At 38.4% G+C, this 17,615-nt stretch overlaps 1 protein-coding gene across 2 annotated transcripts in view; it reads left to right on the top strand.

Moving 5' to 3' along the window:
* Positions 1-17,615, top strand: part of MOCOS (molybdenum cofactor sulfurase) — a 221,339-nt gene that overhangs the window by 153,153 nt on the left and 50,571 nt on the right. For both annotated transcript variants that reach the window (XR_002435508.1, XM_021388068.1), the window contains exon 6: positions 13,575-13,774. Coding sequence is in view for 1 of the 2 variants with exons in the window: in XM_021388068.1 (XP_021243743.1) it covers positions 13,575-13,774 (200 nt within the window). In the remaining variant the exon portion in view is untranslated. The remainder of the gene's footprint in view (positions 1-13,574; positions 13,775-17,615) is intronic.

Raw genomic sequence — 17,615 nt, 5'->3', positions numbered from 1 at the left:
ACCCTAGAATAGAACAACGCACCAAATCTGATGAGCTAGCGTTTGTCTTTTGGTCTCAATGATTTAGTAACATTTCCTTGTTGAAAACTACTCAAGTAAGCTCATGCCATCATGATAAACGTTGAACATGTTCTTAAACTCTTAAAAATGACTGTGGAGGTCCTTGGAAAATTGCACAGAATTCCACTAGAAGAATTTGATTGGGAACCTACAAAATATTGTTTTATTATTACCGTGCTCATAAAATGAAACAAGACTGACCCATTACTTACTGCTTTCCTCCCACGTCCTGCCACATGCAAGAAGTCAGATGAATTTCAAGAAGGTAAATGAATCTACTAGTTCTGCATGAAATGCACCCACATTAGTGTTTGATACCTGCAGTGCTTATATGCATTTGCATGCATTTAAATTCACACTTCTTAATTATCAAAGTTTCCCTCTTAGGTTTGTAGTCAAATATTTGAACAGTTTGATTAATCACTGCAGTTCTGATCAGTCTAAAGCTAGCTGCTGTTTTGAATTAAGTGTCTTATATCTCTCAAGAACTACCACAGTAGTCTGATACAGTTCCTGTAAGATCCTCTTCTGTAGAGTTATGACTACTAGAGGCCTGGTCTGACCAGAAAGATTGATTCTAGAAATATTAGAGGAGTGGCCAGCCTGTTACATCTCTTCTAGGTTAGTTCAATTCTAAAGGCTATAACTGCTTCATTAACAAAATAGGCTCAATAATAATCTTTAAAAGGATTGAGTTATTTCAACTGTGAAACAGGGCTCTCGGCTGCTTCATTGGAGAGACCCAGCCCAGGCAAGGGTATCTAAGATGGAGTCAGTGTTGGAAGACATTCAAAATGACTCGTGTACTGAGTTAAGCATCCTTCAAGATAGAACACAGTACTAGATGAACATCTATTAGTTACAAATATATTTTGAGATTACTTAGTTATTCTTTATTTTAGGAAGTTTGATAGATATGGGAGGTGAATCCATTTTTTGTGAGTACAAGTCAGTTGCTTCTTTCTAAGTTATAAATAAAACCATGTGTATTGCAGAGAACTATTATGTTCACTTTTTGTGACTGATTATAAGGTCCTGTAATGTGCTGAAGATGCATGTATAAACAAGGAGAATTAAGAATGTTAGTACCCAGTATATGCTCTGACTGCTAGTACCTGTTACTATTTCGGACTGCCTCAGGAATTGTCTTGGCTAACTGTAAATATCCTGTGCTATTATTAATTTGGATCTTGTGTTACTAGACTGTTCGGTAAATCAAAATTTTAAAAACGTATTTTAACAGTTAGCTTTTGTAGTTCAAGGAATTATTGTTTTGCATGAAAACTAAGATAATAAAACAGATTCTTTGCTTCATGTTACGGAATTTGCATATCTCTCGTTGTGCAGCATCTCCATGTAGCTAAAGGTCATTCAGCTAAGCCTGTGTCAACTTTCTTTGCTGACAGTAATAGCACTCAGTGACTGCTGGGCATAGTTGCCATCTATACTGTTTCTAAAGATTATTATTTCATAATGCTTTCAATATGAAACTCTTTTCATGGCCATAATTTTCGTTTATAGTATCGTGACTGCACTTCTCATTGGTGGGACAAGAATGAAAGAAAGTAACAGGGATTATCTGTGTATTTATTTCCTTAAATTCCTTTGTTCCTTGGTAAAGCCCAGTCTATAATCTGCATATTTCCACTTATCAAATAGTGAAAGGGGGCTTTGTCTTCATTCTAGACATCTTTGGCAAATATGAGCACTAAAAAAGAGCTGTATAGCAGATAATACAAAATAGCCAGAGTACAAAAAAGATCTGTATTTCCAAGTTTGCCCTTCAGTATCCCTGACAGTGTTATGTAACTTCTTAAATCTTGTGGAACAGCTGGAATAGATCTCATGGAACAGCCTGAGCAGACCTCACGGATCAGCCTGAACAGCAGTAGCCTAGTCAGGATGTAAGAAAAAGTGTTCTAAAGCTTAAGAGCTGAGGAAACTAGGAAGCAAAATGTAATGTCTAATTGTTATATCTGGTGACCAACCTAAGTGTGATGACCCTCAAGGGAAGAGAGAAGTGAATCTGGGTCCTCCATGCCCCCTTGTGAGTAGAAGTATTTGACCAGGGAGAACCGCTGACATCTTGCCTTCTCTTCCTCATCTGGAAAGGGAAGTTTGTAAGTGGTGCCTTGATCTGTACCTTTCTTTATACAGCTTTGCTGTCATTAAAAATATCTGAAATAGAAATGCTGGGGAAAATGCCATTTAAGCCATTTTTCATCTATGTTCACACCATGCCAGCAGAATCCCTCACAAACACATCAGCAGGAGCCCACACTTCCCTCACTTTTGCTGAGCTCAGGCGTAAGGGGTTACCCTGTGAGGAGGCCAGGGCTTCCTGACTGCCTCCAGCCTCGCTTCCCCTCCTTGACAGCGGCCCCCCTCTGAGCTTGGCAGTACTTGTCCTTCACTGATACCTTGGCTCAGTGTTTTCTTTAACCCTGTCTGCAGTAAGTCTGCCGTAAGATGCAGCTCATCACTTTGCTGCAGATCTTGATTTACAGCATGAGCAGCACGTGGTAGGGATGAGAATTACTCATGTCTTGAAATACTTCAGCTCTTTTGAACTGACTCTGTAGCACAGATTCTAACTGATTTATGGTGTCACAGCTTATTACAACTGATGTAATACCAAGAGACTAATTCTGTATGAAGCACACTAGTCACAATCTTTAGAAGGAAGTAAAAGCTAAAGTAAAATACTTCATGATATTCATATTTTTTGTTTCAAATTTCTTTCCCAGTCTTCTTTTTAGTATATGCACACTGAACTTGCAGCTGATTACCATACCTACCCTCTTCTTACAAAATTAGAGATGTTCAGTCTTTATCCAGCACAGTTATTGTTTATCAGTTCCACAACTTGGTGAGCGCACAGCATTTTGGGTGCAGCAGACTTCAGAAGCTCATAGGAAATGACCATCTGCCAGAAGTTAATTTATGCCAGGACATTCTCCTTATAAAAGCACAAGTGCAGGCTTATAGAGGTTATTACTGAGTGTCCCTCAGCAGTCACTGTATTTTAAGAAGTAGTAGTATCTCATGTTGTTTAAAAAACCCCTGAGAAGTGAGGCTGGGACAGTAACATCATTGCTCAAATCTGTTTGTTGAGAGTGTGCAGCGTTATGGCAAAGTTCTTCCTTTCACAGTCTGTGGAATACATCTCACTGTCTCATGTACCTTGCCAGTAGCTTCAAGAGATCTGAGCCTGCCAAATTCAGGCAGAAAAAAATGGCCACGTAAAGGTAAGCGTACCCCACAGGGACAGCGAGTGATGTGAACAGGAGTTAATGCTGTGACCTTGGCAGTGGATTGACAAAAGTGGCAGTAAAAGACTGAAGAATTCAGGGGTTTCTGGACTGCTTAGCTTGTGTTGTTAATCCAGACATTTATTAAAACAGCATTTGCCTAAGAAAGCTTGGGGCAGGTCCCAGTATAATACAGCTTAGGATGAGGCCCAAGAATCCCGAGTGCTTTTCAATATTGACTGTGTGCTTCCTTATGATTAAGGCATCAAACCACAAAAATGTCAAAGCAGTTCTTAAAATTCATTGTAGCTGCCGTATTGCCTCTATCTCGTGAATGACACTGTCTGTTTCTTCCATGGTATTTATTATTGTAACAACATTACCCAGCAGAGACCTAGTCTGAGAATGCAAAATAGAAGGCAAAGCATTACAAAAGCATGAATATCAGGAAATCCAAAATTTCATTAAGGAAAAGCTTGATATATTAACAGTAGAGCTTATTTTACGAACTGTGAATATTTCTGATGGTTACAGATGCAAAATGGAAAAAAAAGAGTGTATTTTTTTCTTATTTCATCACTATTAAAAATTGTTCCTTAGTATTCATTGACTGGGGACTTTTTCTGTGTATAATTTCTTGGTTTAGTTAAATAAACTTGTGATATTCCCTGTATTGCTGTGATGAACAAGCGCTGTTGAGCATTAGTAAGATGGAGATGCAAAAAGCAGATATACAGCATCTCCACTGCTTCATGCCCTGGCAGCCACAGCCCTGGGTCAGAGATTGCCAGAGCAAAAGTGGGAATGCGTCCAATCCAATGGGCAAGGAAAACCTGGAATGGAAATCAATATGTTGCCTTGGGCACCACAGTGTTTAATCCACAAAGAGATTCTAGAAATGTTATGTTAAAGAAATCATTGATAGAAAACCTATAGAAAGGTAAGAACCAAACCACTAGAATAGTCTGAGCATATGATGATCTATTCTTCTTCCTCTAATACCAGCGTATTTGAGGCTATCTCAGGGAAGAATTGTATTTAATGGCAGACCTGATTGTATTATAGTTTCTGGCTTAGTAGAAGGTGAGAAAGCTGTTCCTCCTACTATGTTGAAGTGAATAGAAGGTTGTTCCTGACTCAAGTAAATAAGTAAATACTATTTCATGTAATGGCCATGCTGCATTAGTCTTATTGACCTGAAAACATATGACTTCTCAATCTTAACGTTTCTTAAATTCCCAGGACTGTAGTTTTGCCTTACATTAGCAGTCCAGATGTTTCAAGTTGAAAATGCCTGGTAAGAAGCAGTAGTAAAGCTTCCTTGTGCTGACTTCAAGGAATTGTGTGCATCAGGCTCCATTAAGCAAAGGACAGAGCCACTTTTACAATACAGCAGAAAACAGACCTGCGTGCTACATTCAGGTTTCTAACTGCTACCAGGAGAATACACGTGCTTTTATAGTACAGGCTTCTCTTGCACTTAATCTTTCAGGTGACAGAATCACAAGGAGAAGTTGTTCTGTTAGACTGAGAAAAACCTTGGGATATAAAGCCTTTAGTGGTAAAATACAAATATCACATAAATTTGTACTTTCAGGGATGATTCTGTTGTTCTTACCGAAACCTCTGTGGGCTCATCCCATCCAGCACTCTGGAGATCCAGTTTAAGTGCTGCTTCCATGAGGTGTGCAAAACATTCTGCCTCTTTAAGAAAGCCTCTCCAGTCCTGTCATCTTTTATGTTGCTAGCTTTTTAGTTTGAAAAATCACCCTGAAATGATTTCCTCTGCTGAGAGTATGGCTTGAGCTCAAGAAAAAAAAGGGCCCCTCCCCGGCACATGCGCTCAAAACAGTAATCTCTTAACAAAAGCAAACAGTAAATCAAATGTCTCTTACCTGGAGCAGAGTTGAATTATTAGATAGTTTTCAATCTGGCAAGCAGTTAACCTAAATTGAATTGTACCTGTAATTAAAATAGTTAGACTAAAAGTGAGCCAGCCAGCTGGTGTGTACATCCTCTCTCTTATTCAACTCCCAAGAAATTAAAAAAAGCAAAATACTTCTCATTATGATGTTTGAAAATGAGGAGCTGATTCTTTCAGTATGTTTTGCTCGTTTTATTCGGAACAAAGACTTCTAGCTTCCCTCACCATATAAAAACAGGGCATGAATTAGCTGCTTGAAGGAAGTGGGAGATGGGGCATCAAAGAGCCTTCTGTTCATTAAGATAAACACAGAATATGTGTTTCATGTTTGGTTTCAGTATAACATTCTGAATAGAGGATTAAACAGTTGCTTCCCACAGTCTTAAATTATTGAGATGGTGTGGGAGAAGGAGGAGAATAAAAGGATTTAAGCTATTATGCAAAGAATTAGTGCTGAGAGAGTAAAATGTCCCCTTATTACCCGTTGAATTCTCCATGGATTTAGAAGTGTTGAAAGTATAACATGGCTCTCTATTTTGGGTGCACAGTAAGCACATAACTGAGTTCCTACAGTCCATCCAAAGTTTCAGCCTGGATTCTGATTTTGTGAGACAGACGATAGTTTCATGGCTAAAATTTCTTTATCTCTGATTTTGATAGTTGTTTTTTTTATGCCATAATTTAAAAAAAAGTCTTGCTATAATCTGTGCTTGCAAAAATACCTTTTTTTTGGAAGTGAAAATCACAGAATCGTAGAATGGCTTGGGTTCAAAGAAACCTTGAGGATCTTCTAGTTCCAACCTCCATCCTGGGGGCAGGGTTGCAGCCATTAGATAGGTTGCCCCAGGGCCCCATCCAACCTGGCCTTCAACAATTCCTCTTCCAGTGCCTCACCATCATCATCATGAAGAATTTCTTCCTTGTATCTACTATAAATCTACAGTCTTTCAGTTTAAAACCATATCCTTTGTTCTTTCACTTCTCTTTCTGATGAAAGGGTCCCTCTTCATCTTTCCTGTAGGCCCTCTTTAGGCTGAAAGGCTGCAGTGAGGTCTCCCTGGGCCCTTCTCTTCTCCAGGCTGAACAAGCCCAGCTCCCTCTGCTATACTTCATAGGAGAGGTGCCTTCTGATCATCTTCATGGCCTCCTTTGGACCCACTCCAATAAGTCTATGTTCTCCTTACACTGAGACCCCAGAGCTGAATGTAGTACTGCAGGTGGGGCCTCATGAGAGCAGAGAGGCAGAATCACTTCCTTTGTCCTGATAGCTACATCTAGGGACGCATTTTTTCCTTCTTGCTCACAAACGCACTAACCTCATTTGCAGAAAGGGTCATGATCCACCCCACTTTGCATTCCTAAAATCAATTTTTATTACACATATTTTATAGATCAAGTTGATTGAACTGTTCATGTGAGGCAGTGTGATAAGGGTTTTGCAGTCTTTCTATGCCTTATACATTTTCTGTGAGTGTGAATGATGGATGGTTTTATGAATTTGCTGATACACAATTTAGAGTGCTTTATGTAGAGTTTTAATGAACTAGAATTACTAACTTTTATGACCAATATTGAAATGGTATTACAAGAGCTTCTTTCTGTTGATTCCAAGGAAGTGTCAATGTATCAAAGTTTCATGAGGGACTCTTATATCCTTAGTACATTTTCAAAAGTATTTTTTAGTTGCTCTTACACAACTTTAGTTTCTGTATGCCCATTTTCATGTATTTTTAATTTATATTCTGTTTATTTAATCTTTAAACTGTCAATAGTGTCTGCTTTAGAAGTTCCATAATTTATTTTTCGTGTATCTTTTCCCTAGGCCTTTGCTGCTCTTCACTTTGAGAAGAAGGTGATGGCTAGATTTGGCCTAAACTAGACAGCTATTCTCATAATTCAGAAAAAAAATCCAGCAGGAATGTGTATAATTAATAGTCTTACTAATGAATATAGGAGTCCTGCTAGAGAAGTGATCAAGGTTTCTTATTGAGCTGAATATATATTCTTATTATTGTTTACTCTCACATTACTATATTTATCACATTTCAGGGTTGCACTTCAGGGGTAGAAGTTTGGATCATCGTATGAGTATTTCATTTTCACGTTTGCAGTGCTTTGTTTGAAGTGGAATTGCTGAAAACCAGTGCTGGTTAGAATATATTGTTTACAAAGGAGATATATGAAACTATCATTACACAGTTCATTATCAAGAGGTGTTGTTAGGGAGAACAAATAGGTGACAGACTTCAGTCAGAGACATTCAGTTCTACACATAGAAAATGGAAGCTTCTTGGAGGAAGGGAAGGAAGTAATCCAACTGTTTGACGGGATTTACAGTTTCCACGGCTTCATTAGCACATTGAGTCACAGATTCCACATGGTGATCTGTCTTGCTTGGGATTTATTAGAAGGTGCCTACGTCTTGGTTTCACTCCCTGCTCATTGGTTTGATGAGATTTCAGCTCATCATTTCCCTACCTCATTACTGTCTGTTAGGTAATGCTGAAGAATAATGAATCACACTGATTTTTTTCTTATCCAAAGATATATGTGAGTTTAGATTTACAAGAGTAACAGAATTTGTTCACTTAAGCTTCAACTATGTTTTTTTCACAGCAAATTGGAAAAATAACAGTATATGTGATTTATGGCTGCCTTCTTTTTTATCTCCAGTATTTAATTTCTCATAATAAGAGAGATAAGAAATGTATTTGGATGCATATCACAGAGGTTTCTGAGTGCAGCCTTAAGCACCAGAGCTTTCATTCTAGAGGCTCAATTTCAGTCTCTGCTTTATCTTAATCTCTTTATTTGAAATCTTATACAGACGTTGACATACGCCTATCTGTCTACAGTTCTTTCAGGAAGAACTGACATTTGAACATTTGAGCTACTGAAATTCTGGTTGTTGCAAAGAGGAGATTGTTTGCCGTTATGTAACGTGTACCATTAAATGTTTGCCATTTATGTGATGTGAAACCAGGACTATACTAAATCCGAACCCTTCTGTACTGAATACTTACTGGACATCTGCGTAACTCTTATTTCTCTGATTAGATGAAATTCTACTGGAAATAATAAAATCTTATTATATTTTGCATGTAATAAGCAGATAATAAGACAGAGATAATTCAAGTTATCATCGGGCAAGCCAGGCAGTGGATTTAGAGTACCTTGGTGAGAATTGTGCATCTTGCAGTTAGAATGCACTGTTCTTTCCCTCTTCTGAATGTGAGTTATCTTACTCTTTCAGAGAATTAAACTGTCCCATGGTCTCTATAAATAAGAGTATGCACACATGCAAGCACTGTGAAAAAGCTGACATTGAAAATTTATCTGGATTGCCCAGCATTATGGTGCTCTCATGTGCATACCGAAGAAAGTTAAAGAACATCATTCTCTCTCAGTCAATTTTGTTACTTAGCAAACTTGTTCCTCATCACTGCTTGAGCAATGAGAGCTTAGAAGGTGGAAAGATGCCAAGTAGACAGCTTAATAGAGGAAAGAAGAAGAAATTCCTGTTGATGTCCAAATCTTTTATCAAATTTGCTTGGAATAAAATTCTTAAGTCTATTTTTCTTCTCTAAATATTGGGAATTTATTTTAGGTATAATAGTTTGTTACACTGAAGAGAGAACAGAAGTGTATATTTCTACTACTCTGCTCATGTTCATGTTTCTGAATTAAATACACTATTCTTCAGATTTCTTTTCTGAGGTTTCAAGTACTTTCATTCTAATCCGGAATTAATCTTTTTGGAGTATTAAGTCTGATCTAGAGTTCTGAGTTGTTGCTGGCAATCTACTGACATGCCACTATTGAATTCAGAGTACCACACAGATGTCAGCTAAATGAGTGAGACCTGGAGACTTTTTCAATTTTTCCAAGTTCCCCCTTGCCCCCCAGAAAAAAAGTTTAAAAAAGAGGGGAAAAGCATGTTTCTCATCTCCTGCCTTGCTGAATTTTGACTGAATGGGACCTCAGCAGTTGCCATACTTGGCCTTTTCCAAGAAATAAGGCTTTACTGATTTGAATGAACTGATCTGTCTTTGGAATGTAACGTCAACACATATTTGGGTAGTGCCTTTAAAGACATATTCCTCTGAAAGAAATGTTTACTGGACATATTTGTTCTGATTATATTTAGAAGAAAGGAAAAAAAATTTGTTTAGCCTTCAGAAAAGGGTTAAAACATTTAATGGGCAGCAAGATCTGGTGAAAAGTCCACTGAGGTGGTGATGAGAACATCATTATAGGTGTAGTTTTGATCCATATGAAGATGTAGGTGAGTAGGAGGGTGATGGAGCTGCCCAGGGAGGCTGTGGATTCTCGTTCTCAGGAGATACTCAAAACCCATCTGGATGCCTACCTGTGCAGCCTGCTATAGGGAGCCTGCTTTGGCAGGAGTGTTGAACTTGATGATCCCTAGAGGTCCTTTCCAACCTCCACAGTTCTGTGGAAGTACTCTGTATGAAAAAAACATAATGAGCACCACCAAGTATAATGTGCTCTTCATGTTACTGCCACCTGATACACTATTTGTACTAGTGACTAGCTAGCATGAGAAGTATTCCACAGCATTCCAAAATATGCAGAAGAGGATCCTTGGCACTCTGAATTGTCCACACTGGAGTAGTACTGGTTTCTGTGACAGTACACAAACTGATGTACAGTGAAATGGTAGGTCTGAGATGGTGCTAACCTGTCTGGATGCTGTCTGTGAACATGCATCAGTAATATTAGGTTTAAGAACATCCTCATAGATTAAATAGAATACTTTGGCAAGGAAGTTTGTGCACAGAAATAAAAGCTTTTTTTTATCAATCTCTTCTGCTCAATAACTTTGCACTGCAAAATACATGCCATTCATTATGGCAATGAATAACGTGAAAACTGATGTGTTACGAGGGAGAGAATTAATGATATGATCCTGTCTGGCTTGATATAAAGTCAAAACATACACACATGGGCACAGTAGTAAGAGGCATATTAATCCACAGAAATGCAGGAGTTTATATTTACACAGCAAAGTCCTTACGTTTGTATCAAAGAAGAAGTCATTAAATGCAAATTGTGCATTGTGAGCATCCTTGGTGCTGGTTTTGTCTCTAAACATAAATACAGTAAATAATATCAGATAGACTTCATCTCATGTACTTTAGACTACATCAGATTTCATTCTTATCCAAAATAATGAGCTCATAAATTGTTCTTTATTTAAAATAATTTTTAGGAGCAACTAGATGCAGTTCATCTTAGTGAAACAATACAGTGTTAAGGAGTAACAACCATAAAGTGATAGGGAGTCAAAGCACTTGAGTCCTTCCGTCACCTTTTCAAGCTGAAGATGGGATGATTTATCCAAAATGTAAGTCTTTCAAGTGGCTTAAGGTGTGCTACTGCTTTTAGCCCCAGACAGCCAGCTAAGGAAGAGTCTCCAAGTATTCAAAGCTAAGGAACTGGGTATAAAATCAGATTTCTGGTAGACAAAATACAGGAATGTGGTATGCTAATCAGTGGCAAGTAAACCATGATATTACCTTCTCATTTACCTCACACAGGCTCATTTAAGCAATGAGTTGAACTTCTGTCATCCAGAATGCGAGGCTACATGCAGTAATGCAAGTCCTTAGATCACACTGGAAACCAAAGATTTGTTCTGTCTTTTTTTCATTTTCCTCACATTCCTTTCCCTAGTGGGTAGAGGGAGATGAAGTAAGCACAGAATTTATGCTGGTGATAGTACTGATCATTTTGTTGAGCAAAATAAAAATAAATCACAACTATTTTCTAAATATGCCCCCTTTTCTGTCAGAACAAACTTCATATTGCTGGCATTTGTTTCACGGTGTTTTTGACGTTGCAAACCTAATCACAACCTATTCTGCTGCTTAAAAATATGGGACCCTGGCAACACCGCTTCCTCTCTCCAATCATGGGGCAGCAAAGCAACTGCAGGGTATTGCATTTGGATTTGTCAGAATAAATGATGAAGAGGCTCATCAGCTTCTCACTAATGAACAAGGAAATGTGATTAAGCAACTTTAAAAGAGAATGGCTGAAAACAATATAGAAATGATAGCAGGATGATTGCTGTGAATGAGAGACTGAAATTTCTGAATAAGAGATTTCTTCAACAAGACACGATGACAGTAGTTTAATCTTCCATTAAAAGATTCCTGCCAATTTGGAAAAGCTCTGAATCAGGAGATTACAGACATCTCAGAAGCTGACAAGGCAGTCACTTCTCTTAAGACAGCTACTTTCTGGCAATTGCTGGGAAATAGCCTTTTTTTTCTCATTTCAACACTCTTTACTTCTACCAAACAATGACTAGGACATCTCTTATTTAGACAATTCTTCTCAAAAATGATGAGAATACAAGTTGTCTTTTGGACCAAACTGTTCTAGAGATGCTTGCCAAGTTTACGGTGGCTAACATCTAGAAATTATACTGATTAGCTTCTGGCAATGCTCCTTGAAAGTGCTTCATGAGTTAGAATCTCATTAAATATCTTATTCCTCTTAATTATTCTTTATCACCAAAAGTATACACTTCTTCCTCATATCTAATCTGTTCTTGTGCTTTCACTCTCTGCTGTCCTTACTTACCTAAAGGAGATAGTGCACAATACAGAAATGCCAAGAAGAGTCAAATAACAAAATTTGCTGTAATTTTTCTGTATGTCAACAGAAAAATGTCTTATTCTTTCCCTAATATACATCCAAATGTATGACATTTACAAGTAAATGCACAAAAGTCAGCAAGCATATTACAGGATTTCTGATCAAGGGAAATTGTGTCAGTAACAGTAGAAGTTTCCAGATATTCAGATATAAAAATGATTTTCAGGTATAAAAATGGAATGCACGTAATTATGAGTTTCATAGATAAGTGGCATAAAAAAAGAAATTAAAAAAAGTCAAACATTGTTTAGTGTTTCAAAAATATTCACATACCTCAAATATGATACTCATCATTACAGAAAATTCTCTGGGTCTAAAACCAAGGCAGAAAAATACTATTCTGCTTCGAAAGGATTTTGAAGAAAAAATGTGTATTTTTTTCCATGTGATGTAGGTCCATCATACTGCAACAAATAATGTGAGAAATTGAAATGTCTTTGGGTTTTCAGCTGAAACTTCAGCTGTCTTCAGTAGAGAGTTGATTGGATTTAACATTAGGCTACAGAAATCCGTCTGTGTTGCTTAAAATAGTTTGAGATCATATTGTTATTGTCTAATTATCACAAAAATGCAAATTCATTGGATTTCAGTTCTTACTTTGAAAATTACTCACACCTTTCTTGTTCTGTGGATAGATTACTGTTAAATAAATCATATTGTTATACCTCTACTTATAAGATCTTCACTTTCCTACCCAGTAGCTTTTCTCTTGTCAGTGGTTTATTCTGGTGAATATAACAACCTGCCTCATCCTTTCAGTTTAGATGTGTTCTCCTGAAATGACTTGTTTTGTATCTGAAGCTTATGTTTTAGCTTCCTGCAGCAAATTAAAATATTCCAGATTACCGTATGTGACCATGGTACATCATCCCATGGCATATCTGAGAATGAGAAGTCATTTCAACTGGGACTTCTAACAAAGACACAACCCTCTCAGAAAACAGAGCTGTAGCAGAGGTCTCCATCTGTCAGGAAATCTGTGCTGTCCTCTTTTCCAAACTGCTTAATATAGCAAGAAAAAATAAAAAACCAAAGAACAACAGCGTATTCCTTCTTTAAGTTTTCCAGGCCAAGTTCTGTGAAAACATCTCTGGAAAGCCTCTCAAGAGCATATACATAGCATGGGTGCAGTAAATGAGGTGTTCACAACATCCATTATCTTATTAAAAAAAAAGGAAAGAAACAGGTTTAGAAGAATATTTTTTTTCAGTATTCAATTAATTGCTTGTGGACTGAGACTTGTATTTTATCTTTTTTTGGAATTTTATTATTTTTATCTTAGACATAACAGTTTGCTTTCTGTGCAGTGTTGTAAGGGTCGATTCCTCTTTCCTACAATCTGCAGAGCGAAATCTGGAGCAAAACCTGCTTTTCAAATTAATTGTGCCAGAAGGCTTTAGTGATATGTATATGCTGTAACTATCATTATTGTAATGCACATGAATCCATTTCAGTGTAACTTTAGTGCAACAGGAGCTTTTGTAGGAGGAGAGAAGCATATTCAAATTGTATATTAATTTAAAAGAACCCTAACATACTAGTTTTGTGTTAGTTGCCTCCCAGTTACACTGTTCTGAAAAATCTACCTTTTTTTTGGTAACATTTTCATAAAAATAAGGTATCTGATATGTACACACACTTTTCTTTTGCAGGCGGAATGGAGAAAATAAAACAACATACCTTTGCATTAGCTCACTACACCTATACTGTGCTGTCTACCTTAAAATATGCCAACGGGGCACCTGTAGTGCGTATTTACAGTGACACAGATTTCAGTGATCCAGATGTCCAGGGTCCAATCATTAATTTTAATGTGCTCGATGAAAGTGGAGAAGTGATCGGCTTTTCACAGGTATGTTCCTCTTTTGCCCTAACTAAGTGCTCAGTCTGTATCTTAAGCATATTTACAATGAGTTATTTATCCTAAAGGAAATATTTAATCTGTCATTGTCCCTTCTGAGGTTTCGGTTTTGTTTCTTCATAACTCTCTATAATATATGCACACCTTCTTTGAAGCAATGGAAAGAGAATCTAATAAGTAATGCTAGTGCAATGTAAAATGCATGATAACAGAGGACATATCTTAGTGATTTAATTCTCTACACATAAAAAGTTTGAAAGTTGTCTGTTTTACCAGGATGTCAACAGGCAAGGCAGTTTGGTTTCACTTCTCCTTTTGCTTCTAATAGTTAAGTTATTGTAATATTCCTGAGAAAGCACTGAGTAATTGGTAGGGAATTTTTATTTAAAAGTTGAAGATTCAATATGAGGACTACAAGTGATGTTCAAGCTCAAAAATTCTTCAAACTGTATTTCTCAGTAGCTGTCTCTAGCCTTTATCAGTTATTCTCAGCATTGGTAACATGAAATTTCATGAAACTTTTCCACTTTTCAGTATTTGTTTATCATTGTGAGAACTGGCCATAATTGTGTATGACCACACACCAGTGTAGGAAAAGCAGACAGTGAGTAATGTAGGGAAACATAGCTCACTTGATCAGCAACAGAAGCCAGAAAAAGCGCAGTGTTCTAGTTCAGCTAAATTATTATTGTTGGACACAGAGGGCAACATGGTGACCAAGGATCAGGATAAGGCTGAGATACGTAATGCCTTCTTTGCCTCAGTCTTTAGTAGTAAGACTAATTGTTCCGAGGACACACAATTCCTTGTGCTGGTAGATAGCACAAGCCCTTCATAATCCATGATGAGATGGTTTTGGACCTGCTACAAAAGCTGGACACTAACAAGTCCATGGGGCCAGATGGATTACACCCTAGAGTGCTGAGGGAGTTGGCGGATGTGGTTGCCAGGCCGCTCTCCATCATCCTTCAACAGTCCTGGCTAACAGGGAATGTCCTTGTGGACTGGAAACTGGCAGATGTGATTCCCATCTTCAAAAGGGCTGGAAAGATGATCCTGGTAGCTACAGACCTATCAGGCTCACCTTGGTGCCAGATAAGGTTATGGAACTATGGAAATCTTGGGAGCCATCATGGATCAGCTGAAGGTCAACCAGAGGATCAGGCTCAGTCAGCATGGGTTTATTAATGGTAGATCCTGCTTGACAAACCTGATTTTGTTCTATGACAAGGTGACCCGCTTAGTGGATGAAGGCAAGGCTGTTGATGTGGTCTACCTGGACTTCAGTGAAGCCTTTGACACTGTCCCTCACAACTTCCTCATGGAGAAGCTGGCTGCCCATGGTTAGGATGGGCACACGCTCTGCTGCATGAAACACTGGCTGGATGTCCAGGCCCAAAGAGTTGTGGTCAGTGGAGTTAAATCCAGTTGGTGGCCAGTCACGAGCGGTGTCCCCCAGGGCTCGGTACTGGAGCCTCTTCTATTCAACGTCTTTATCAATGATCTTGATGAGGGGATTGAGTGCACCCTCAGTAGGTGCACTCAATGTGCAGATGGCACCAAATTGGGAGGGAGTGTTGATGTGCTGGAGGGTAGAAAGGCTCAACAGAGGGACCTGGATGGACTGGATCGATGGGCCAAGGAAACCCATATGATTTTCAGTAGGGCCGAGTGTCAGGTCCTGCATTTTGGTCACAACAACCCCAGGCAACCCTACAGGCTTGGGGAGGAGTGGCTGGAGAGCTGCCTGACGGAAAGGGACCTTAGTGTGCTGGTGGACTATTGGCTGAATATGAGCCAGCAGCTTGCCCAGGTGGCCAAGAAGGCCAATGGCATCCTGGCTTGTATCAGGAATGGTGTGGTGAGCAGGACTAGGGGAGTCATCCTGCCCCTGTACTTGGCATTGGTGGGGCCCCACCTCGAGTACTATATTCAATTTTGGGCACCTCAGTACAGAAAGGACATGGAGGTGCTGGAGCAGGTCCAAAGAAGGGCAACAAGGCTTGTGAAGGGCATGGAGAATACGCCCTACGAGGAGAGACTAAAGGAACTGGGGCTGTTTAGTCTGAGGAAGAGGAGGCTGAGGGGAGACCTTATTGCTCTCCTCAAATACCTGAAAGGTGATTGCAGTGAGAGCGGGGCTGGTCTCTTCTCAGTGGTGACAGGTGACAGGACAAGGGGAAATGGCCTCAAGTTGTGCCAGGGGAGGTTTAGGTTGGATATCAGGAAAAACTTCTTTACAGAAAGGGTTGTTAAGCACTGGAACAGGCTCCCCAGGGAGGTGGTTGAGTCACCATCCCTGAATGTGTTTAAAAACCGTTTGGATGTGGTGCTCGGGGACATGATTTAGTGGTGGGTTGTTCGAGTTAGGGTAGTATGGTTAGGTTGCAGTTGGACTTGATGATCTTGAAGGTCTTTTCCAACCTGAGCAATTCTATGATTCTGTGATTCTATGATTCTGTTCTGTTTATTGGGTGGCTCTTGAATAAAGCAACACATAAGTTCATGACCTTGATTTTTAAAGCTTTCAATAACTGATAGCAACTCTGCAACCAGAGCAAACATATAGTACTAGAGAAGGTCTTCTCTCTATATGTCTTTTAAAAATCGCTGGGCTGTATTGCCAATCTCAAAGATTCCCCAAATTTAATTTCCAAGAATTTCACACTTTACGAATCAATTAGCCATTTATACAATCTTGAATATGTGTTGCAATGTTTAGGGAAAAACAGTGACATTAACACTGCTGGGGTAGTAAAACCCTCTGCCAACATTCTGATTTTGCTTCTGTCCATTGGTTAAAAGGAAAGCCTTTATTTGCACTTCCAATTTTCACTATTTTTCAATAAAAATGACTCTTGCCTGTTTCACTTTTTTAAAAACAACTGTACCCCTAAATAAGCAATGATTTTATAGTCTTATGTCTTCATTGTGCCGATTGGCTGCAATGGGTGCTCATAAAAAGCTTCTTTATTGATCTGTATCATCTGGATTGCACTATTCACCACATTGTCATCATTTCTGTCATGAGTATATTGAATGAAGAACTATAAAGTTTTCAAATACATACTTGTCACATCTGCACTGCCTGTTGGATTACTTTTTTTAATTAAAATAATGTGCAATTGAATGACTTTCAGAAATTAACAAGCAGCACTATTATTTCCAAAGCTATACTGTGTGTGATATGTATAATTGGCTTCCCTATGGAATTAAATTCTTTCGCAGACATCTTATAGCAGTTATGGGGAAGAAAAATGTCTACTCTTTCTGTGATGACAAAGAAAATTCATACGGTAGAGAGCAAGCTTCATCAAACTGACAGTGTAATCTCATCTTCATTCCTATTTGAGGCACTACTTGTATATGTCTTTAAAATTAGATAGGTTTATTCAAATTAAAGCTAAATCTAATATATCTATTAATTTTGTTTAGAAGTGAAATGGCGTGCTCTAGTTTGCTCATGTCTGTGATCTGCACATTCCCATGGATTCACTAGTCAGTCCAAATGTCATCTAACGGAGTTAGAAGAACAGTTTCAGAAGACTCTCAGAACACGTTTTTAACGAAGGGAAAATTGGATGACATTTCTGTCTGACATACCTACTAGATACCAGCTAATGACTCCAAATGTACTTCAGCTAGTATATGAAAAGAGAAGTGACAGAATGTCCTATCTTTTATGGATGATATCCATCTATAATTAATTACTTATAACCAGGCATCCAACCAATTCTATTTGTCTTTCTGACAGGCAATTGTTATGTGACCATTGCCTAGCGTGGCTGGACATTAGCATTTGGTAGCCTGAAAAGGACAAACTGACTGATAC

The sequence above is a fragment of the Numida meleagris genome, chromosome 2, assembly GCF_002078875.1.
Source record: "Numida meleagris isolate 19003 breed g44 Domestic line chromosome 2, NumMel1.0, whole genome shotgun sequence".
In the NCBI taxonomy this organism is placed as follows: domain Eukaryota; kingdom Metazoa; phylum Chordata; class Aves; order Galliformes; family Numididae; genus Numida; species Numida meleagris.
This window is presented reverse-complemented; position numbering and strand designations above follow the sequence as displayed.